This window comes from Nesoenas mayeri, assembly GCF_963082525.1.
Source record: "Nesoenas mayeri genome assembly, chromosome: 2".
Taxonomy (NCBI): Eukaryota; Metazoa; Chordata; class Aves; order Columbiformes; family Columbidae; genus Nesoenas; species Nesoenas mayeri.
The window spans coordinates 126,758,898-126,784,449 of record NC_137543.1 but is presented as its reverse complement, the minus strand read 5'-3'; the positions used below and the strand labels follow the sequence as shown (position 1 = coordinate 126,784,449).

The window sequence follows — 25,552 nt, the reverse complement described above, 5'->3', positions numbered from 1 at the left end:
TATTATTCTTGGACTATTGAAAGCTTGAAGTGCTGCTTCTCCTGCAATACCCAATTTATGGATGAGGAAACAACTTCATTCTGCCAGGTGATAATGTGACAACCTTATGTCAGTGTTAAAATCCCCACTGCTGTAAATATTTACTGAAAATGAAATATACTCATATACTCCAGCTACCACATTACCATACTAATACATCTAACCTTAAATAAATCATGTGCACTCTCTCTTTTATTCAGTTTATAAAACTCTTGCTTCTTGCTCTGAGCATTCTTAGTTTAACAGAGCTATTCAGACACAGAGAGATTCATGGTGTCCCTTGATTTCTTTTCTAATACAACGTTTTGCTTCTTATATTTCACCTCTTACAGCTTTTGCAAAGTTTTGATTTGATAGGACAAGAACAGTGAGGGCATTAGGACCACGAGAAAGACGCACACATTGCTCTGTATTATGTCTGGCAAAGTGCTTCCTGACTGAGTGCCGTAGTTATGTGTGAAACAAGTCAGGGGCTGAGTAGTTCTCATCTGTTGATCACAGTTAACTTTAAGCCTCTGCACGGGGGAGAGCTGTCAGATCTGCTTTCAGGCATAAAGCGCTTCAATCCGGGCAGCAACTGGAAATTTTGAAGAAGCAGGAACTGCTCTGGAAGGAAACAATCAGAAATGGAATTTCTTTTTACTTAGAATTTAAAAGGGGAAAAAAAAATTCAAAACTTCAGCCACTCTTTTCATCAGCTAAACATGTGCTTTCCTAACTAAGCTGGGACTCTGTATCATAAAGGATCTACTTCATCTCACTGGATCCATGCTACCTTTTACTACAGTAAGTGCAATATTAATAGGAATGTTATATTTTGTCTGTAAACAGAGAGGAAAGCATGAAACGGCATCAGTGAAATGCGAGGGGAGCAAAAAAATCCTCTTGGCAGATAGTGAAAACCAGGGCTTTGCTGCAACCCGAGGACTGGAGTCTGAGAAAGATCCGAGTGATATTTAACATGACCATCTGTATCATTTTGTCACCAACAGTATGTTCTTGAGGAAGAAGTGCAGATATGGATCACGTAAGCTGCAGTTTCTCTTGTTGTTGCTGATGCTGGGCTTTTTGCTACTGATGGTTACAACGCTGAATCCACCACCCAGCAACCAGAGCAAGGAAGGGACCTTCCAGCCTGTGGAGTTCAACCCCCGGGAAGGGTATCAGGTGGACTTTGTGGAGACCCAAGAGATGCTGGACACCCAGGAGGAGAGCCAGCAGTACTACCCTTTGGATGGGCTGTCACCGTTCATCTCCCTGCGGGAGGACGAGTTGATCGCGGCCGTCGTGTCACCCACGGGCCGGAGGAACCACAGCAAGGCCAGGAAGGGCTATCGCGTGGTGAAGCAGCAGAGCAGGCGGCCGGAGGCGAGGGCAGAGGGGGACGCGGAGTCCCCGCACCTCCCGGCCCGTCCTCTGCAGCCCGCGGAAGGCGCTGCCGCGGGGCAGCGGCCGCTCGGCCTGGAAACCCACGGCTTTAACGAAGCGCTGAGCGAGCGGATCTCCCTGCGCAGGGACCTGCCTGAGGTACGACACCCGTTGTAAGTAAAAACAGCCTATTTCATCTCTGGGGGAAAACCTGTCTCTTTCCCCGCCGCCGTCCAAGCCCTGCCCCCCCGCCCCGTCCCGTGAACCTCTCCTTCTGTGATTCCCGCGTCTTTCCTTTAAACTCTCCGCTCCGGGATGCCGTTTTTCCGCAGGCTGCGTGAGGCACACAGCTCCGTCCCTCACAGCCAGGTGTGCCCCCAGCCGCCCCGCCGGCTCCCGCTGCCACCCCGCGCTGCCCAGCCACAGCCCCCGAGGCCGCGGCAGGTGCTGCCGGAGCCAGCAGAGGCCGCATGAAGCACCGGCGGCATTTCCAGCCCTCAGCAGCAGCCGCAAGGCGGCAAAACGCGGAGAGGCTGCGGGCAGCCAGCGGAGGGGAACACAGCTCGGCCCGGTCCGGCCCGGCAACGCGTCGCCCTGCGGGCAGGCGGCAGCGCCCCCTGCTGGCGGCAGCGGGCCCGGCGCCTCCCGCCGCAGCAGGTGCCGGTGGGCGGCGGGGCAGGGAGCGCTCCGGCTCTCCCCGTGACCCCCGGTTCGATGTCTGTGTGCTGGGAAGGGGATGCCTAAATGCCGGGCTGTCGAGCGGGAAGGGCGGCCGCCTCCCTCGGCCGGCCCCCGGCCTCAGCCCACCCGCCGGCTGCGCCTGCCCCGGGCCCGCAGTGTGCGAGGGGCGGGCGGCGGCGTGAGGAGAGCGCGGGGCCGGGACAGCGAGCGGCCTTCCCGCCGCGTCCCGCCGGTATGAGTCCGTCCGAAGCCCTCGGCACCTCCTCATGGTGAGCCTCTGCCAGAGCTACGGGGTTGCTGGTCTTCTGGGGCGGTGAAGGAGTCAGAAGTTGGGGCTTTTAACTTTTTTTTTGTTTGTTTTAGTCTAACAAGTGACCCCCACAAACATTGAAAGGAAACTCCTGGAAGGATCGATGGTGGAGATAGGTGTGTCTGGCCAGATCTGCCCATGCCACCAAAGCTAGCAGCAGCCTGGCTGGAAGGCCACATGGAACAAGTGTTGTATTTGGAGCCTCACATGTGGCACCTGAAACCACATGTGTTACATTTGAAGCCCCACATTGTGTTTTGAGCCTGGAGACTCTGGAGTCAGTTTCTCCTACAGCCCAGGAGAGGCAGCTTCTTAGAAAGGGGCTGAGGAGCATCTACACTCCCCTGTCCCAAGGGAAAGGGAAGGGGATCTGGATGGGTATCATCTTTTCTTGCTTCCTGTAACAAAAGTTATTGCACCTTTCCCCAAGGACATGTTGGAAAGACGCACCAGTAAGAATTTTAAGACAGAGAATTTATATAATATTTTTTCTAGTGGTCATTTCCCCATGTTTGAAAATGGTGGCTCTAAGGGGACAGTCTCAAGGAAAGAGAAATGAAAAGGAGTGTTTTCTACACTTGCTGACTAGGTTCAGTGTTAATTCGGGTAATTCCATTGAATAATTAATTAATAATTAATAATAATAATTATTATTATATATAATTATAATATTATTATAATAATTATATAATTAATATTAATAATAATAATTAATATTATTTTAGTTATTTTTCACCATGCTTCACTGGCAGCTCTTTGAACTATGTGATGTTCAAAGGAGGAATGATGACCCGGTTTCACTGCCTGTGATGTGAGCCAAAGAAGTTTTACTTTGGCAGCTGGAGGGCCATCCAACAAGAGACAGGTTTAGTTAATACTAATCTCAGTAAGATCTAAGCTGCGGTCTCAGAGCTTTTGGATGGGTTTTCCTGTCTGGCCTGTTACAGCTTGAGGGCTATCAACACCACAGCTTATGGAGCCCACATTGAAACCACAGATTTGAACATCTGAGGCTTCACAGTTGTTCAGATCTAAATCCAGATCATAAACCTGTGGCAGAGGTCTACCTCTAAGCCAGTCCTGTCCTTCATGGCACAACACACAAACCACAATGATTTTTTTTAGGTGTAATTTATTCTGTGAGCCTAGCTGACAACTCTGTCAGCCCAGTTTTATATCAATGTAAAATAAGTGTGAACCAGTAATGAATCAGATTGTCTGTTACTCTGTTCATGTTTGAATCATGTTGTTCCTAATAATGTCTGCTATTAGTTAGAGAGAACCCAACCATTTAGAGGCATTTCAGTGAGTTAGCTCCATAGACTCAGCCTCTCTCATCTCCCTCGAAATTCGATGGCAAATTCCTCATACCAGAGGCTATGCCTACTAATTGTGAAGCACTTCCAGATACTGTAAAATAAGGCTGGCCAAACTTCACGCTTACGTACTTCATTTTTACCCTTAAACCAGAGTGCCAGATGTAAGGTAAATGCCACAAGATATACTTCACTGCTGTTTCTTTGAAATTCACATGAAGAGGTCTGTTGCGCTTTACATTGGAACAATGAGCAGCATGACTACGGTTTCTTTTCATGTGAAGGATACAAAGCCCTGCTGGAAATAAAGCAGAGCCTGTGGGCTGTGCTGTACCTTGAGAGCCCAGGATCCAACCTCCTCACCTGGAAAGCGATACTTTAGACCTTTCTCACCAGATCCCAGCTTCTAACATAATCCTTGCATGCCTTTTCAGGTGAATGTTTTATGCTAATCTTCTTCCAGCACTGCTGCTGATCCCACAGTAAAACATACCCCAACGGATGAATTGGGTACCTTGTTTTGCCCCGTTTACTTTGAGTACCAGTTTTGAAACAGACAGGGTCTCTGGGTGAAAAGGCCTAACATCTTGTCTAGCTGTACTAAGAAACTGTTCGTCCACATCAAGACCTCTCCTCTGAGGTACCTTCATCCCTCAAAGGGTTTTTTGCTGCTATCAGTTGGTCCAGCTGCCATTGACACCCTCCTTGGACAGTGGACCTGAATCAAGCCTTATATTGTGACTTCTGTGATGGAATTCTGTGTGAAAAAAAAGGTCTGTTTTCCTCTCTTGGCCTTGAGTGTCAAATGTGTCCAGGCGAACAGAAATTTGCAAGCTGTCTCAAAAGGTTTTAAGTTTCATTACAAAAGCGCAGCTTCCACTTGAGGGCTGTTGGGAGCTGAATCTCAATGAGACATTTTCCTGAGGGTGGGTGGGAGTTCCCGTTGGCAGCGCCTTTGCCGTGGCAGAATTGTTCTCCTGTTCGTTGTTGCATGTGATGATCCTTTATTTTCCACAAATTGGATTAAATCACTATGCCTCATACCAGTCACAGCCCTGACTTTTTGAAATGCCGATTCATGATGGACAGCCTATGAAGCTGCTTCAAATTACAGGGAAGGTATTTCTTAATACCTGTACCCTTTCGCTTTTTTCTGAAGATCAGATATCTATATTGCAAGTCTTTGCCAATCTCCATGGCAACCAAACACTCGCCACCTAGCTTATGTATTCAAGTACAGTTATTTTCAATTCTTTTCCAATTAAGACTCCACAACAGCCTTATTTTCTTGCTATAACCACAGTACTAGCAACAAGACATTGTAGTATTATGCTGCAAAATATAGATGCTTATAGCTGTATTGAATGTTCCTGGCTGGAAGCTGACTGGTAATAAAAGGACTGCATCAGATCTTCACATTTCTTAATTACCTCTAGATTTCTCTGCCTGAATATACAAACACTGCCAAGTCATGAGAGTATCCTTTTCTCCATCCTGCTGAAAATGGAAACAATTATCCCTTATGAAATTGTGAAAGAACAGAATTGTTGATTAAAGAAAATCAGTAAATCATGGACAACATATATTATTAGAATGTAAAAATTTTCAAGAAAATTTGCCTCTCAATATGAAAAGGCATTAATGTGAAATACTATAAACTATAATAAATTATCACAATTGTGCTCATTTTTAGTTTATATTCCCAGAATTGTATCTATCATATTTGCTTATTTATATTTGCTATTAATATTAAATCATTCAGACTATATTTTCTGTTAAATGATAAGCAGCTTTTTGTGTGGATAATGTGTAGCATCATAGGGCCTCAGTTCATAAATAGAAGCACTAAGTAAAATGGTAAAAAACAGAGCAATATTAAAATTATATCCCTGACATGAGTTTCTGCTGAGCAGCTAATTGTTTAATAACCACTGTAAAATCCGTATGACAATTTGCTTAGCCATACAAAAATGCTGAAACAACAGTGGCCCATATTCAGCCAATTCTGTAATTCCTGGAAGAAGTCCTTGCTGCTAGGGGTTAAATGAGTTAGGAAACTGAACAACTGCTCCTCAGGAAATGAAAATATTTCAAAATGTGTTTTCTAATATAAGCAAAGCAGATATATAAGCACCATCTTTGCATGTCTACAATGGGCATTTGAAAGCCTTTTTGGGAAAATGTGTGCCCTCATGCCAGTAGAGTCTGTCCTGTCTCTCTGAACCCAGACTGGTGCATCAGAAAACACTTTTTATTGTGAATGTGATTTGTAGATCTATTACTTACATTTATGAAACAGCCAATGTTTAATGAGGGTTTATGGTTTTCATATACAGTTTCTGTGAGAATTAATAGAAAGTGATTTTCATTCTTAAATACTTGAGTTTTCAAAGCAACATCCAATTCACAGTAATTTTGAGGGAAGTTTTTTCAATGTCATGTGTGAAATCTTGGCCCCATGAAAAACTGAGGAGCTGTGGGCCCCAGCTGGCACTCTGGAGCATGTCTGGAAATGCAACCCACTAACCCACACAGTCCAGTGTCTTGCAGTAGGTTGTGTTTGTACCTGGAGCTGTAAAGGAAATAACAGAAAATGGCATAAAGATAATCTACCCACCTGTGAACCTCATTCGTCACTGATTTGTTTTCATTGAAGAAAGCAATCTCTGCAATCTTTATAGGGAAAATACATTTACTTTCTTAAATGTATCACCTACATTTGTTTTCATTGCCCGTGTAAGCATCCGCTTCTTTCCCATACAGGACTGAGGTGTTGGCTTCATTCTCTGGTCAAGCAGCCCACAGGTATACCAATCTGTTGTGCAGATTAGTTATTTTACTTGTTAGTCTTAAAGGTACTGCATTTCAGTTTACTCTTTCGTGAGAAAATGTGGAAATTGGTGGGGGCTGACTGACCTGCTTTATTCCCCTCTCTGATTTGCTCTGATTGTCTTCAGTTTCTCTTTCTTTGCTTTCTGGACCATTTCTTTTGAGCTGTGTATTTTCAGGCAGCCAGAGCAGAAGGAGGTATCCCAGAATACAACAAAATATTGTTGGTTTTGTATTTTAATTTTTGTAATGTCACTCCCATGTTTTCACTTCCTATTATAGTCTTGGACACTTAATACTTCCTTTGCTTTTTTAGAAATGAGATGATACCTTAAACTGCTTTCCATCCCTGAAGTTTGAGGTGTAGCTTACAACTTCGCTCTGAGAGTCAAGTAACCCATTGTACCAGTGTCTAGCGTCTCTCTCATCTGATCCCATGCAGGTGCCTACAGCAAGAATATGACTCCAGTCTGCCTAGTGCTAGTGTCATCATCTGTTTCCATGACGAAGCCTGGTCTACTCTGCTGAGAACCGTGCACAGCATTATGGACACAGCCCCAAAGGCCTCCCTCAAGGATATCATCTTAGTTGACGATCTCAGCCAGCAAGGTAGTCCCCATATCTCTGTATGTGAGTACTTTCTGCCAGAGCTCCAGGGGAGAAACTGTCCTCCTCCCAATAAGTGCGTGAGGGGAGTAGAAGGCAAAGAGGACTCTCAGAAAGAGAGCTAAGCAAAGCCCTGAGCTCACTGCCAGGTTTTACTCTTCCATCCCTAGAATTCAGCTTAGCTTTTCAACTTTGAAACATGTTTCTTTTTCTCCCATCATTTCCAATCACTCTGAACTTTCTTGCTTTAAAATAAGATCACAGTATGCAAATCTCAGCCTTCCCACTGGAGCAGATCCACTGTAATAATTTCCAGACTTACACTTTGGCTGAAACATAGAGTGGAAAGCTCCACATTGCTAAAGTAATCTTAAGTGCTTGGGAAAGCCAAACACCCGTAGTATCTCACTCTGATCTGCGCCTTTTGTGAGATGATGAGAGCATCCACCTTTTGCTGAAAACAGAAGAGAAGGCTATTAAGTTTCCCACAGGAATAGCTTCACACCTAGTGAATCTCAGTTTCCATTAGTCTTTGCTCCTTGACGTTATGCTGCTGTGGGAATATTTGGAACATGGCCTACTTGGCCATCTAAAACAAATGCCCACAAAACATTTTACTAGCAATGAGCAGCATCTCCTACTACCTGTTGCTTTTATAGAACAGCTTGAATCAAAACTAAAACATTTTGATGACTGTTCTGTTTCTGACAGGGCCACTGAAATCAGCTCTGAGTGAATACATCTCTAAGCTGGATGGTGTGAAACTCATCCGGAGCAACAAAAGGCTTGGAGTCATCCGAGGTCGGATGCTGGGAGCTGCACGAGCAACTGGAGATGTGCTCGTCTTCATGGATTCGCACTGCGAGTGTCAGAAGGGCTGGCTGGAACCCCTTCTAGCCAGGCTGTCCAGCAACCGGTAAATATCCCCATGACCTCTGAGCTGCCTGCACATACTAATTTCAGGTGAAAGAGAGAGAGGTACTTTGAAAGATTTGGGTATTTTTTTAATCCTATCTTTGTTACCTTCTTCCTTCTGGTCACATTGCTTTTATTTTCTACCTCATTACCACATGCATCTCACATTTGTGAAAAGCAGGATAGGTCACACAGCTGATAACTATCACTTCACACGGAGTTTCACTGAACTGTTGGAGTTTGTATCTGGCTTCCTGGTGGTCTGAATTAAAAAGGTTGCAGTCTTGAGCTGTTTGGAAATTGGCAAACATCCACCAGAGAAACTACTGCAAGACTCCATTATTTTTAATTTTTAGCTGTCTAAGTCATGGAGCCAAGGATAAAATGCTTTGTCCCCTTGAGCCAGTTTGGCTACGTACCAACACCACCTGTACTGTCTCTGTTCTACAGAAAAACATAGACTTTCTGGGCAGCCTAGACAGTTCTAGCTAATCACAGGTACTTTCACTGTCCCTGAACTAACAGAAGAAGATACAGATTCATATTTTCTGAGTCTTTCATGTTCAGGTTGGTGCTTGGGCCTGCTCTCTAATGTATGGCTGAGCTCATCTATGCAGTCCCAAAGGCCTTCAAAGAGATCAAATCACTGAAAATGTTTCAAGAATTACATGGAACTAAATCCTTCACTAAAATGACTTTTCTGAAAGAAAAACTTATACATTAATTTGTCTGTCATTACCTATAAGCCACTTGGGAAAAAATGGATAATTGCTTGAGGGGGTAAAAGAAAAAGAATACATCTTTAAAACTCTTACTAGACTGTTAAGTAGTCATACTAAAGACCTTCAAAGGCTGTTCTAAGGCACTGGAACAAGCTGCTTTTATGGCTGATTATGTTTGCTTATGAAAGAATTCATTTGAGTTTTTAGAAATGATTACATCATTTGGATGAAAGCATTAATCATACTGCAAGCAAGAGTAATGCTGTCCTAGGATGTTAGGACTATTATTTTCTAAAAGATCCTCCTTGGAAAAGCAGATTATGTTTTGTCTGCAGACTTATTAGATGGTTTATTATTAATAGACTTCATGATTCTTCTGTCTATTGTTGATCTTCATGCAAAACTCCTGTCTGTGTTAATTGGCCGGTCCTTATTCAAGGCTGTATTGCTCAAGTTAAGAGTTACAAAAAGTCTCACAGGAGAGCTATAGTGAAGAGGGAATTACAGTGGAGAGAGAAAAATCAGGACCTTCACCAGAATTGTAGTGAGTCACTGTCAAAAAATTATCTCTTCTAAGGGAATGGTAAGCCACCAAGCCTGCGATAGCTCTGAGATTTATGTAGCACTGTCACCAGGGGGTGAGAAAGGGATTCTTTACCCTATAGGGCTCATGTGCTCATTTGTTCCTCCAGGAAAGCAGAATTTAACACTGAGGTAGCTAATGGCTAATTAGATCCACAGAGCAAAGGTAGAAGAATGCTTGGAAAATATTATGATCCAAACCAGGGGTGTCAAACTTATTTGCACTTGGGGCCACATCAGCCTTGCAGTTGCCTTCAAAGGGCCAAATGTAATTTTAGGACTGTATAAGTGTAGGAGTAGTTAGACACCCCCAGTCTAAACCATTCCTTTCGATCACTGTCTCTGACCCTGGAAGCTTTGTCACTGCCAGTATGGAGAACCTGTGCCATTCTACAGTGCACAGGAAAGACATGTTCTAAGGCACCGGGCAATCATTTTCCTCGCTGTCCTTCTTTCCCCACTTGAAGAATAGTGATAGTAGCACTGACCTGATAAGGAAGTTAATTCATTATTTTTCCCAAATTGCTTGTAATGCTTGCATGGAGATCACTGTGGAAATGTGAAGCATTAGCATAGTCAACTTGGCTTCATTTAGCAGTTGAGGAGCTGTTAAATTGAAATGTGCATTCCCTGAGACTACCCAAATGAGGTAAGTGCATCAAAAAAAAGTTAATAGTGACTGGATCCATCATTTCTCTTCTTAATATACCAGTCAAGCTGCAACTCATGCACTTTTACTGGAGAGACAGGATGGGAAAACAATCACCATGAAGTGAGTGAGTGAGTGAGTGAGTGAGTGAGTGAGTGAGTGAGTGAGTGAGTGAGTTTGCTGGCAAGAAAAAATGCAGCCTTTAGAAATCTTGAACCTTTGCAGGAACTTACCAGAACTGGAGGGAGATTTTAAATTTGAAAATTGTGATTAAGCCTCATTTTCTACATGCCTGATCAGATCTACCACTATCATTGTGACCTGTCTTAGAGCAATGCTGAGAGATCCTTACCCCAACTGAGACCTCACTGTGAGTTGAACATACTCACAGAAAGGGAGATAGTCCCGGATAGCCTGTGGTAATGACAGACTGGACAAACACGAAAAATTATCCCAATTTTACAGGTATGGAAATATTTGACAGCTATTTGACTTGCTCTGAGTGATGACATTTCATGTCCCAGTGTGATGGTTCTATTCACTAACCCAATCAAAATTATTTTCCCAGAAAGTATTGAATCTTTCTAAAATCATTACACACGCATTTATGGGCACCTTGACTGGGACTGGTTCTGTGAACCACATATAACAAATTGACTGGGATGCTGTGCATCAGCTTAGTCTGTTGCCTAGAGAATGGTTGAGCATCCCTTGACATTTTGATTATTCAAGGATGAATAGCATGTGCACCTGGACAACATTAGAAAACTAGATGAGATGCCCAACAGATCATTTCATTTGACAACTGTTTGTGTTCCAGGATAATTCCAGGTGAGTAGCATGGTGCATAGTAATGCAGCTGTGCAATTGTTACCGTTGTCTTTTGAGGGGTTTGCCTTTTCCAGGGGAGTGCAGGAGACAGCTGCTATTTTGTACTCGGTCCAAAGGCAGTGAAAGTCAGGGGGGCATATAATGAACTATGCCGTGAAGCCTCGAAAAGGTTGTTCCTTTATCCTAAAAACAGTGACCATCACGCTGAAGCAGGGCTGTTTCCCTCTGTGCTGGTGTACTGCCCATACAACAGCTTAAATACTATGTTAGGAAACAGAAGCCTGTGGTATTATTGGAAGAAGCCTATCTCATTTCTAAAATTCATAGTGCCTCTACTTAGCTCAGTGATTCTTGGTCACTAATCTTTAAGGAAAATGCTGTTCAACAGAATGAGAAATTAACATAGCGGAAGGGTGTCTCATCCACTGTTTGCTCCCATTCAGGAGCAAACTGGAGCCTCTGCTTGTAGATACAGGAATAGAAACAGAGTTCTGCTGTCCAGAAAACCTCTGTGTGGCTCAAGTTTTAAGGTAATACACTAGAGAGAAGGGAAATATTTTGCATTTAAGTAGAACAGCTCCTTCATCTCTTTTCACCTGATTCTTCATTCTCGGTGGCCCATATCCCAGCTTTTGGAGCTACCAAATACATAAGCCATCTGTTTTCTGCCTTCTCACAGGCCCAGGAAGCATGGTGTTATCCCTCCAGAGCCCACACAACCCCAGTCTCTGAGCACGCATTTCCATGCTGCTCTCCTTGTTTTGAAAACCTTCCATATACTTCACATGTAAGAGCTTGCTTCCTGGGACTTCTCTTTACGCCTGATCCTTTTATATCCCTCATTTGTCAATAACACACATTCCAAATTCAGTAAATTAATGTTCTGCATTTACATGGTTTGTTATGTGAAGATACGCTCTCTCTTTACAATCTTCCACAGTTGATCAGGATCAGCAGGTGACCTATTTTAAAGAAGTTGAGGTGAAGAAACTGAAGACAAGAATCTAAAGCCAAATATTACTGCTAAAAGTAGGAGCAATGAGGATTTAGGCATGATTCATGGCACAGTGGCGTGACTGTCCAGGGTAAAAAGGTATTGGTCACTCCTACAGATTTTGGTACCCCATATACAAATTTGAATATCTTAGCGAAAAAGACAGGTTCAAAAGACTGCGTTTTTTTTAGTAAAGTATTCCCTTAGCATCTACCTAGCAGAGATCTGAAGTATATGCTTAGTGCTTAGCATATGACTAGTCTGTCAATTTAAGGAGACTGTTCATATGCCGTAAGTTAATCTGGAGTGGGTCTGTAAGGCAGTATTTAAGTAATTTTTTATACCATTTACCATGTCTGATCACTGCATTTTGTCTTTTTATTAACCCTATCTAATCTCAAATGTTTTGCATTATCATTTCCCTCAAGACTTCAGCCAGCCAGCAAGGTAACTTCAGTGAAAATGCAGCGTGCTGTGGAACCAGCTTGGGTTCTCAGTTACTTACTGATGTTTCAACCACATGCAGAGCCAGAGAACTTGGGTTGCCTGGATTTCCTAGCTATATATTTTTTGCAGGGAATGATCCACTCTGAAACTGGTTGAGGAAAATACATAATTTTCATGTTTGTAGTTTTGTTCCTCCTTATTTAAAGAGGGATTTAAACATATTAAAGTCTGTTCCCTTCCCAGCTAAACAAAGATCACTAAAAACCACTTTAAAAAACAGCATATCTAAAACTTCAAAACAGATGTGTTAATTAACTCTTCTTCTCATAATTTTACTTATTCTAAAAATAGAAAAGAACATAATGTCCATGGTGACTGTAAAGGGTCATGGGAAGACATTTCTTTTGCAATTGTATTTGGTTGAGAAATGCCAAACCAGGAAATTGTTCTTGTTTGGGTTGTTTCTTTTCATGGAATTGTGACCTTTTGTAGTTCATTCGTGTTCCAAGCATTTGAAATATTCGCAAATTAGTCAAACAGTTCAAAGCCTTGCTGCTAGTTGTGTTTGAATTTCCTATTTTTTTTCTTAGATTCCACAGAGTAAAATTAGCAGTAGTTTGCCAGTGTGTGTTTCATTTCAAAGTGCCGAGAAGCTGCTGACTGTCTGCCAGTTACCCAGCTAAAAACAAAAAGAATAGCCAAGAACATCTTCCAACTTTCAATTACTTTCTGCAGCAAATTTGCATTTAGAACCATACAAACATCAAGCCGTCATTGAATATGCAGAAAACAGATGTTTTATTAAAAAAAAAAACAAACCAAAAGATATGTAAAAAAATGGGGCATTGACCAGTTTTCACACAAGATCAAGTTACTGGATTCCTCTATCTCAGGTCATAAAGACACTCCCAATATTTAAAGTTTAAATAAGGTATGTTTGTATTGGTTTCAGCAGAGCTACACCAGTTTGTTGCAGGCGAAAATCTACCATTACACTTACAAACATACTCTTGAAAACTGTTAATCTCAGCATTCTGAAAGAGCTACTACAGTAATAGCTATAAAACACAGTTATCAGTTTGTATGATATAATCTTGTGGGAAAGGAGATTAGAGTTTATTTTGTTCTGGTTTATTGTTGAATTTAGCCAGGGTAGAATGTGACTTGGCCAGTGAGTTATTTTCAGCTGTTTTAAGCACTGTAATTTTCCTTGTTGTAATTTGCAGATAGTTTGGATAATCGATTGGTCACCAAACTGTCAGAATCCATTACATCACTGCAGGTATTTTTCCTGAATGGCGTTGAAGAATCAATGCCCAATAACAAGCCAAGCAGAAGCATGCATTAAAAATAAAGGATTATTTCTACAAGAACTACTGCTGTGGTGCTTACTCTTATGAGCAATTGCACTGATACTAGAAGCACCATTGGAGTTTGGAGTTTTATAGTGGCAACAGATTTAAGGTGGATCCAATAAGAAGGACAGGTTTTAAATGGCTGAAATGATGTGAAGGTGTAGGATAGTCTGAAATACTTGGATCATCCCTATACAGGGTATATCTGACCATAACTGAGTATCCACATTATCTCTCTCTGAAAGGTCTTGGATATGTACATGTGGTCCAGTCTTCATGTTCAAGGTTTTTTGAATGTTTTAGTCTACGTTGCCTCCTCTGGCTTTCTCTCAAATACATCCTCCTGGTATTTCCCTCTTAACTCTGAAATAGTAAAATGCACTTCCCTGGGGTCATTAGTTCCTCGGTCCTGTCTGGATAAGAACTAATAAACAAGTAGCAATAAATAGCATGCATTTCAGCAAGTAGCAACAAGTTGAGGTGGGAAGGATACAACTGCGACTACACTCCTAACCAGACAGCTGTCAGGGACTCGTACAATGAAGAATGCATCAGGCTGTAGAAATTACAATTACAGTGACTCTTCATTTTTTGAGGTTTAGTCATATAAAATCCATTTAACTTGTTAGATGGATTTTTCTCAGCTCATCAAAGAAAAACACCTGCTCATGTGAGTCCATCAGGACACTCCCTTTTAGTAACTTGCAGAAGCAGTTAGTTTCTTTGTCATACTGTTAGTGAGCAAAGGTTAAATATAGCTTTCAGAAGAAATGCTCCTGCTGTCTTGAGTTTGAAGTGGCTGCTCCTGTCTTGGATGCAAAACTATATCACAGGGGTATCATCAAGAGAATCAGGGGAGCATATCAGCTTTATTATTTTTAGTATCATTTCTTTGTATTTCTTCTTGTGTCTTGTGAGAGAATGACAACAAATCACTGCCTTAATGTATATGCCTACAAATGTTGCAGGTGACCATGAAATTTTCTCATCTATTTATAAACCCAGTGCTTGCTTCTAAGAGTGCCTATTATTACATATTACAAAGGCTGGTTTTACACTTGAATGGAGAAATCTAATCACTTCTCTATTTTAAAACTTTCTGCTTTTAGCTCCTCACAGGGCAGTTTGCTCTTATTAGGAAACAAAGGAATAACTGAGTCATTTTAATGTTATCCTCTACGTAGTTCATCTTCATACAGTTCACTGATGATCAGTAGCATCTATTTCTTCGTTGGCTTCTAAGATTCTGCACAAGAAATCACAACTATCATAAAACAAAGTTTGGAGTTTCCTCCCACTCTGATACCAAAAATTACATTACTCTAGTGATTGTAAAGGCGGAAAAGATATCAAAAGGCTACATTAACATCACCCAGAGCTACCATCTTCTGGTTCTGCTCTCTGCCATGGAAAAGTACAAAGGACTCACTGCGTTGGAGACTTCCGTGATGTCCTTTCTTCATTGACAGTATTACGTTTTAAGTATATTTCTCTCAAGAGTGGTCTCTGACCAACATATAAGTTTTTAAAAGAGGAGATAAAATCTACTACTTTTTGCCCCATAATTGACCATTTCATTTCTCTCTCTCAATTTTAACATTATTTTCTAGGGAAAGAGATACTCCAGAATAATATCCTATATGGATACTGTTACTCTAGAACAAGGGTATTTTTTTCCTGTGTACTTGAATCTCTAGTAAATGTTACTGATTTTTTTCCAGAGGAACTTCTGTCTATAGGCAAGCCCTTACACTGAGACCAGAGGCTATTCTTTTTGCATAACAGAGAAGAAATGGATAATGTTGTTCTTCAACACGTTTGTTGGGGGTTTTTTTCCTGCAGTCCCTAATACCAGTGCATTTTTACTCTGAAAATTTTCAAATGTGATACATCATTGACCTGGAAACAAGGAACGCTGATGGCTCTTCTGAACTACTAGTTATTTCCAAGATGAAGTACAAGCACACTGTGAATTAACGTGACATGTTTGCCATGGGGAAATGTCTAATACCTCTTCTCAGACTAGTCCAAATTTAAGTCAGGTTAGAAATGAATTGGAGGATTGCTGCTTCTGGTGCAATGGCTCTATTCTGGCTCTTAAAAGTAGATTCCACAATGTGACAGTGCATTTGCATGAGCATTTTAAGCTGGTAATAATATACAAAGAGAAACTGGTTTATGAACTTGATGATAAATGTTTTTGCAAAACAACCAGCAGAACAAAATAATGATAAGTGCACTCTTCATTGGCCTGAAGTGACAAACTAATGAAGGGTGTAGAAAATCTACAGGAAAATCAAAACATGATGAAGTATGTGAGTCCAAAATCATCTTTTGCTATAAACCTTACACCCATGCAGAGCCTCCAGATCAGGGGTTGGGGCCTCTGTGTGAAATAGCTTTGTAAGGTTTCTGATGGTTAACTCATAGCAAAATCCCGAATAGCTTTAAATGACAATGCAAGGTACAGGTTATCAATAAATTCTTGATCTTACGATTCTTCACTGCAGGCTCAGTATTCCCGTGCACTGAGCACCTGAGCTTCTATCAGCAGGGAAAATAAGGACACTCGACATCTAGAGAAGTGTTTGTGCTTGACACTGTCAAAGAAGAGAACCACTGTTTTCTAACAGAGTAGTGAACTTAATTTGTTCTTTGATTTTGAAAATAAATTCTATTGTCTTTTTCAGAAACAGTGTCGTCTCCCCTGTCATAGATGTCATAGACTGGAAGACTTTTCAGTACTATCACTCTATGGGCCTGCATCGAGGTGTTTTTGATTGGAAACTAGATTTTCATTGGGAACCAGTGCCAGAGCGTGAAGAGAAGGTACGACAGTCTCCCATCAGCCCTATCAGGTAACAGTCTATCAGACAATTTGTCTCTGCTCAGCTCAGCAGCAAAACTGTACAGTTTGGGTCATCTTTCAGCTAACAGAAAAGAGATGTGGTTACTTGCAGATGCTTAGGTAACATTTTTTGAAGGGATAAGTTTTGGTTTACACTGCATTTATTTGGCCTTTAATAATCATTCTAACTCGACTGCAGTCATACTTCAACAGGATGAACATTTTCCACATATTGACACAACTAGTATACAACCTGACCAGACAAGGTGTGGAGGTTTGTAAGGAAAGCAAAATATGGATCATACAGATGTTTTAATCATGACCTGTTTGTCTGTTGCTTTGGGTGTACATGTATGCAACATTTCCCATTGTTCTGAGCCTTATTTAATAATTCAGCTCTTGGCTCCATTTCCCAAGCAAATCCTAGAATTAGGTTCCAGTTTTTCTTTCTTTTGGTTAGATAATCAATTCATTCAAGTTTCTTTGGAGTAGTATTCAACTGTTTTGTAACACTGTCTCTGTGGAAAAGTAGGATTTTCACTCTTCGCAAAATTCCCTATCCAAAACTCAAGGTGTTCACTTCCAAACTGTTGTCTACACAGGAGTCCTGTGGTAGCTGGTGCAGTGGTGGCCATGGATCGACATTACTTCCAAAACACTGGAGCTTATGATTCTGACATGACCATGTGGGGAGCAGAAAATCTTGAGCTATCTATAAGGGTAAGAACCTTCATGAAAATGTCAAGCCGTGGTAACTATTGGGCTTTTAAGGAACCTGAATTTAAAGGCAAGAAGCAATTTATAAAAGCAGTTAAGTGTAGGACATCTTTGAGTGTGGAGAATATCACTTTCCTTGCAGAAATCTATGCCCACGCTCCGTGATCTGTCAGGACCATACAAGAACATGCAGCTGCTGTCAAAAGTATTATGTGAGGAGAAGGCAGTTTCACTGGCTATCACTATCTGCCTGAGAACTGAGTCACTTTTTTTGTCACCTTCTGAAAGCTGCCTCTTCTTTTTCAGCAAGTAACATGCACCAAAGTGAACATAGCTTTATTTCTTTTGCCAATCTGTAGTTTTAATACTGAATTATTTATATTAGATTTTTGCATAGATTTTTGCTGAATACAAAAAATAACATATTAAAAAGCAATGAAAATTGCAGGCACAAAGGATGTAGAGTTGTTAATGTCTCAGATGAAAGAAGGTGTGCTTCCGGGTCTCTTCACTACACTACACTATTTGTGCACAGAAAAACATAAAAGCATATAAATAGCCATACTGGGTCAAATCAAATATCTATCTTGCCCAGTATCTTCTCTGTGTCTCTTTATCTGTGGGGAAAACTGTATGAAGAAGCACACAATAATGCTCTTACTGTTTCCAGCAACGTGCAGATAAGAATTTCCTGAGGCAGAAGCTATAGTAAAGGACCTTCTCCTTTTTAGATAAAGGTAATCTAAATAAGGTAATCTCTTTTTGTGCCTTCACCTGTGTTTCAGACCTGGCTCTGCGGTGGCTCTGTAGAAATTATTCCATGCTCCCGAGTTGGGCATGTCTATCGAAGTCACTTTCCCCGTGCTTTCTCCTATGAAGAGGCCATTGTGAGGAACAAAATCCGAATAGCAGAGACCTGGCTGGGCTCTTTTAAAGATAACTTCTACAAGCATGACACTGTGGCTTTCCTAATCAGTAAGGTAAAAACATCTATAGTGGTTTGTTTCTGAAGGAAGAAGTGTGTGTTGAGGTAGGTAAAGGAGGTGCAACAGTGGTGAGGGTGTCTGTATGCAGTCCAATATTCAAGAAGCATGGTGCTGGGGATAGTTTTTTTATGAAACCTGCCAGTGGAAGAGCTGTCAGATCAGAAAGGAGAGAAACATGTGCTTATGTTATGCTGAAGTTATCAAGTCTCTTAGAGTATGACCCTTTCTCCAAATGACTCCTTCTTCAGCTTGCCCAACAAGCTCTTATTTACTTTCGCACCGATAGTACATGGAGGGTTGCAGTGCATCTGACGCAGAAGCTAGTAGTACTAAAAGCTCTCCTAGAGGGTTCATTCTTCATTACCAAAGGTCTTCCTCATGTGATTCATGAGGATATTCAGGAATATTCACAGGCATGTGGCAAACTGTGGTGTTTCCCCTAGTGGAAGGGAACATATCTGAGCGGTCTAGTGACAAGGTGATTTTTTTCCTGAACTGATGGACATCCAGAAGCAACTGTCTGTTACTGAGAAAGTCAGATCTCAACATAACCACTATTTACAAGTTACTTTTTCATTAGAAGCTTTGCACAGACTGCAGTCTTACCTCCAGGGATTTGGATTCCCAGCAGCCTGTACGCTAAGGCAGGCGTGCAGCCCAGCATGTGGGGTAGACCTGGCATGCGGCCACACCTGAACTGCCTGAGGGCTGCACACCCTCCAGCAGCCTCAGAACAACCACACTTGTTTTTAAGCCACTGTATAATCCATTGCAGATCAGGGTCAGTCAAGGGACTGTATATCCCATGTACTACAAACCAGTGGATGTTTGTTTATTGGGTGTCATGCAGCTGTGGTTAATGTTGTTAATATTAAGTTGCAAATAATGTAAAGTTGTTGATGTTGCTGCAGTTCTCCGGAATTCTCTGGCTCCAATAGCTTTTCTTATGGCAATATCCTCTCCTACAAGGCAGTGGACTAAGTTGTGAGCAGCTTTGAATGCAAATGTGACAGTCGTCTTGTTCATTTAACGTTGCCATACTTTTAAGGAGAAAAAGATTCACATTTATGCAGAGGATGGGTAGGTGCTGTGCAAAGTTTCCCAATCAGTTTTGTTCCTGCATTTCAGTCCTGCATGCCTCAGTCATTGCAGTGCCTACTCTTCTCTAAGAAAGCTAGATCCAGCAGTAGCTGCACCATAGTGGAGAAATGAAAAGGTCTGTGTGGCATTGTGGCTTCTCTCCTGTCACTTAGTCTGACCTCCCTATGATCCACCACTGGATCTCTGTCTCTGGTCAGCCTGCTGTGCTAATCCTGGAGTCTGAGACTGTTGCATTTCTTTATTAATTCTATTTTCACATTTTTTAAAAAGTTTCTCCCTCCTTGTCTGTGTTGTAGATTTGAACTCCACTGGCCAGAAGTCCATCAATTGACTGACAAGGATTACAGCCATGTAGTTGAAAGGAGGACACTAGGCCAAATCTTTTAGGATGGCCTGTTAGGTCCTTTAATCATTTAATAATTTCCTGAAGGTCTTTCTTGTCAGCTCAGAAGCAATATTCTGTACTAAAAACTACAGCCACCAATGATACGGTTTACTAGCTGTAAGCACCATGACCTTTTGCCTGGGAATTTATTCTAGCCAGAATACTTTTAGTACTTCTAGGTATGATGCTCCTTCAAATGATCAATTTTATGATCTCTGTGCTCAGCATACCATAACATAAAAGGCCCTTTTCTCCGTTCCTTTCTTTCACAGCCAATATTTTCAGTCTGTCAGTGCAGTGGGATGTTATTCAAAAGACACGAGCGAGCAATGACATTATTGCCGCTCAGCTGCAGATGGGCCCTGCGGGGATTTATTGCACTGAGAGGCTGAATGGAGCCACCTATTGGCCGCTGCAAAACCACCGACATCACCCGCTGCAGAAATAACTAGTGACGCCCATGGAGGTTGCCTTAGAAGTCTCAGCTGCATCCCACATGGGATGCCCATGGTGTGAGTGTTAATACAGATACATAAAGCTCTTCCCATTTCAAACACCATCTTTTTTTCTCATTTTCTTATGTGGATTGTTTATTTCATTTACAAGCACAGTTTCCTTCCTGATTGGTTTACAGAGATAATAACTTTCTTTACATTATTTACACCATTTATTCAACATCAAATGCAGACTGTAACTAGTATGACAAAATGAGATTTAGCGCCATCACTTTCTTCAGCCAAAGTAGAGTCTCATGAGAAATATCTTTTTTTAGAGAAAGCGTTTTACTCCTGTGTTTCCCTTTTCCAAGAAAACCTCATGGGGCCAGGTTTGCGTGGCACTGAATTGCTGAACTTTGCTGCTGTGCTTATTGAATCTAGGACTGATGCTGAACTGTGAGGTTCTCTTTCTTTTATTGCAACAGTTGAGCTCTGCCTGTGCAGCTCACAGGGGCTGGCACAAAGTGTCACAGGGCATGATTGATCCCTGCCTTGAGAAGCTGATAGCTCTCCCTTCATCTACAAGGCCCTTTATTTGTCAGTGTTCCCCAGGCATGTGGAAAGGTCTTTTTTTCTTTCTTATGGATGCAGAGAAATTACTAGACTGGGGAAGAGTTATTTATGGGCAATTCTTTGCTTATGTTACCAATTTTATTTTCTGACATTGGAATCCAGGCCAGTTTCCTGGAATCCAAAACTGCATTTTAGAAATGTAGAAATGTGAAGGGGAAGATCTACTGCTGGCAAGAAAGAGGATGGTGGTGAGGTGTTCTTAGTATCTGGGCACTGAGAAATTTAGGGAAGTGTTTTGTGTTGTTTTGAAACTAAAGGATTAAACACTTACCTGCTTAGAGGTTTTCAAAACCATCTTCAATACTGAATACCCTCAAATATTCAGAGTGTCAGTCCTTTGCAGTGCAGATGCCCATAGCTGCACTGAAGGTTGAAGGTGCTTGTCTTTTCTCAGAACAGAGTTGCTACCAGGAGGTGTAGGAGTTAAAGTTGTGTGTATGTAATTCCAGAAAACATAAATCATAGGTAAAGTTTTATGCCTTTACAGCTGCAAAACACATTCACTTACTAGATTTAGTGACTGTCAGATAATCATGTAATAGATTATATTTTGGGCTAAATTCTGTGATCACTTACATCCTCTGATCGTGGAGGACTGACAATAACGGGGTAATTTGGGCTCTTAAAGACCAGGAAATTGAATTTTAATCAGCACAGCAAATTCTAAACTGAATGACCATCTAATAGAATCCCACTGATTTCAGTGCAACAAGTATCAAACTTGGCCCTGACTTTTTTAATTAAAAAGATCACAAAGACTGACTTATCTTGAAGTATAATAACAATTTTTAGAATAAATACTTATTTTCACAGTGTATGCTACTTGTGAAACATTTACTTCCATCACAATGCCAGATTAAATGCTGTTTTGGCGCAAAGTTGACGGAAGGCTATAGCTGTTTCTTTTTTTGTGTGCTCATGAGAGATACATATCAATATCTATGGAGGGTAGAAGAGGAAAATAATTTCTATGTAGTCATTTTCATTTCCAGCATCTCTAACACAAATATACTAGTAACCTTGTTGCCCCTGTGCTTTCTCCATGAAGGCAGAGAAGCCAGACTGCAGTGAGCGCCTTCAGCTACAGAAAAGACTGGGCTGTAGAAGTTTCCAATGGTTTATATCAAATGTGTACCCTGAACTCTCCCAACTTGAAGACACAACAAGATTCTCTGGCAAGGTAAGACAAAACACGCTATAAAGAATTAGTGGTTTTGCATCATTCGAAGACCCTGATATCACTTCAAGTACCCAGTGAGCATACAGTAAGAGGCTGTTTCTGCTTTCATAGAGTCATAGAATCATAGAATCATTTTGGTTGGAAAAGACCTTTAAGATCATTGAGTCTAGCCGTTAACCTAACACTGCCAAGTTTACCTCTAAGCCATGTTGCTAAGAACCTCATATCCGCATCTTTTAAACACCTCCAGGGATGGTAACTCCACCACTTCCCTGGGCAGAGGAGACAAGCATCTGGTCCAAATTCTCACATAAATGTTGAAAGCCAGACAGGAGCTGACCCCAGATTGTCCGACTCAGTTCAGTGTCACAGCTCAGAGAATCCTAACCTGAGGTTATCTAGGGCCAGTAGTAAAAGAAAAGAATTGTGTTGCCTCATGCAGACGGCAGGAGCGACAGCCACTGAGACATCTCTGTGCTGACCCGTGTGCATGAAGAGCAAAAAACATTTCTTCAGTCCTGCACTTCCCCCAAGGGCAGAAGTGGTAGCAATAGCAGTTCCTTAGCAGAATGTACAGGAAGCAAAAGCTGGTAATCATAATTCATTAAGATATGAATTTATTCCAAGCAGCCTTACTGGAAGCTATTTTCTCCCAACAAGGCAGCAAGGTCCACTAACTGAGTCACACACTGATATCTGTAGCTAGATTTTACTGTGCCGTTTTACTAGTTTGTCTGTTCTTTATTATCAAAGTTTGCTTGAGAAGAGCTTAAAAACTGATTGTGGATCACAGGAATTATCACATGGTTCTTTTCTTCTGGAATATCTTTGTTTTTCTCTGACTATAGTGTCCAGTTGAAGTGCAATTTTCCATTAGCATAAAAATTTAAACAGGTTTCTTTTAACTATCATAGTTAAAACCAGAAGTGGGTATCTCTAACTTAAACAAAGCTCACTAGGTAACACTGGCTGAAGGATGTTTTGTTTGTATCTGATTGTGCTTTATTTCAGTATAAACCTTTACTTACAGCTTTACAATACTGGTGTTGGCTTCTGTGCAGATTATAGACCTGCAAGCGCCGCTGCAGAAGGCTCTATTGAACTCTCCCCTTGCAGTGACAGCCTCACCCAGGTACTGTATACTTTATATAGGCACTGTATCAGATCTAGGGAACCATCCACAAGACAATGTTTCCCAACATGTAAATGGCTGGTTTGATATTAGTGGAAATACTGATGCGTCCAAAATTAGGCAGCTGAGTGTCCCTTGAAAAATGGCAGTGTTCCATGTGTCAGTGTCTCCAGATACCCACACTTTGCTCCAGCAGACATAATTATTGGCCTATTTGTTTGTATATTTGTTAATGTCTGGAGAACATAAAGGAGTAAAAAGTATATAACAATTCTATAATAATGGGGATAGGTTTCCCCAGTAGTTACTAAAACCAAAGTTTAGTGCCTAAACAGCAGTCAAAGACAGGAGGGAAATGCTTGTAGACTCCCAAACTGGTAGCAGACTGGCAAGTTCATGCATTAAGAGAACCCAAACCAATACAGGCTGACTGCAGATATTTAAGTCCCAGGCAAGTTTTGCTGCTCACTCTGAGCTCAGGATGAGCTGCAGGCACGTTTCTAACTGCAGTGTATGCGGACACTGTCAGAAACACCCTTCTGTTCAAATATTTATATTTAGAAATATTTAGAAAAATTTATTATAGGATGAGTTTACTTTATACATACTTCCAGCCCGCAAAGCCTTTCCTTTGGTAAATAGTTAAGCCAGAATTAGCTAAAGCAGAGATTGCTTTGCAGGGTCAAGGCTGTTGGGTCTCCATCACTCCTGTTTGGGTTTCATCTTAACAAACATGTATAGGAAATTATTTTTGGAATTAGCATTTAAAAATGAATCCGGATGTCCCTTCATTCTTGTTCAAACAAACCCTCCCTTTTCCAGCACTTTGAATATAACAGCATGAAGGAAATCCGGCTTGGTTCTGCTCCGCTGTTTTGCTTTGATGTCAGACACGGGAAAGTTATCCCTCAAAACTGTACAAAGGAGACAGACAACAGCCAACAGCGCTGGGAGGTCCAGGAGGTCAGTAGTGACTCTGCCATGAGGGGAGGGCAGCTGGCAGTGACTGTGGGTGATTGACAGGATTTGTGTGTGGGGAAGGGATGAGGTGTTTGAAGGGCATTTTCACCCAGGAAATTCAGGATGCCTCTTGCCCATTTACACTGTTTATATGAAATAAATTTGATTTAAAAATACAAGTTACAGGAATCTTACCTAAATTCTTATGTCCTGGTTTTAACTGTTTGTCTTACTGGCCTTATAGGAATAGAATCAGAATCAGTGGTTGTGAAAATAAAAGCAAGGCAAATCCTTGCCCACTTCTGTTGAACAGAAGAAGGGTCTGGGGATCCTGAACCCTCCCAAATGAGAGGCCCTTGGGAGAAGGGGAAACTTTACATTTCCTCCTCCTGCATTCTAAGAGACTAGCAAACTTCCTATTAGAGGAGTTTGGTGTTATTCAGTGGACTTCACCCAGCAAAGCAGGAACTCCTCTACAAGAATGAAAAATGTCACGCTCTAGGACAGCCTGGGAAAACAGCGGTTCCTGTAGATGCTAGAATCCTCAGGTGCAGTTCCTACTCTGATTTGTTTTGATTCCTAGGGGAAACACTGGTCCTTTTGAAATTTTGTGGCCTGCAGTACTGTAGTTGATGCTGATGACAACTGGTACCCATAGGAAATAGTGGTGAAAAGGAGATCTAGTGGATTCTGCACCTACCACTCCTGTCAGCTTCAAAAGGAATTATACATAGTCACCATGCCCTGGGCTCAGAGCTAAACCTAGTCATTATGTTTAGAGCAATACTTAAAAAATTTTGAACAACCAGTCATTACTGGCGACCTATTGTATGTAAAAAGTTTCAGAAACATGGCCTAACTTTTACTGGAAATCCCCTAATTTTAATTTGTTCTTTCTCTCCCTTCTTTTCTCATCTTGTAGAATGGAATGATTGTCCATGTCCTTTCTGGCAAATGCATAGAGGCATCGAAGAGTGATGATGAGAAGGACTTGTTTTTATGTGTATGTAATAAGAATGCCAATCAGGTGTGGCAATTTGAACATTCCCATGTGCTACGTCAGAGATGACCCACAGGTCTCTGTGGAGGTCAAGTCTCCAAAATTTAACATTACTTCTGTTTGGGATTTAAGATACATTTCCTGCATGGACATGAAACATCTGTGTTTGCTGTAGCATGCAGGCAAGTTAGGAAGGTCCCTCCTTTGAAAGCGTGGCTCATATAGTTGCCACCAGTTCCTGGCTTTATTCAGCTCTAGCTAAAAATCCTATTTATTCTGTGAAGCAGGGAATGAAGATACTGTGAGCGTCAATAGATTCTCAACTCTGCTATTGCAGGAGACAGTTGTTTGCCCTTTGAAGGAAACATGGAAAATTGTTTGGCCAACAGCTTGTCTTTAGCATATTCTGTGACTTCTGAGGATACAGGAAAACGAATATTTGTGAAACTTTTGAAAATGCAAGAGGAAGAAAGCCAGATCAGGATTAGCATTGAGCCTTGTTTTACAGTGCACTTGACTCATATAAAAC

The 25,552-nt window shown here is 41.5% G+C and overlaps 1 protein-coding gene across 1 annotated transcript; it reads left to right on the top strand.

The window, feature by feature from the left end:
• Positions 1–1,032: 1,032 nt before the first annotated feature.
• On the top strand, positions 1,033–25,092 carry GALNT15 (polypeptide N-acetylgalactosaminyltransferase 15; the record flags this gene model as incomplete). The annotated part of the gene is made up of 10 exons (XM_080340113.1): positions 1,033–1,580; positions 6,986–7,152; positions 7,861–8,065; positions 16,335–16,502; positions 17,095–17,212; positions 17,995–18,189; positions 21,800–21,931; positions 22,962–23,063; positions 23,886–24,026; positions 24,946–25,092. 10 exons carry the CDS (start codon positions 1,033–1,035, stop codon positions 25,090–25,092), a joined length of 1,923 nt encoding a protein of 640 aa, XP_080196239.1.
• Positions 25,093–25,552: the final 460 nt, after the last annotated feature.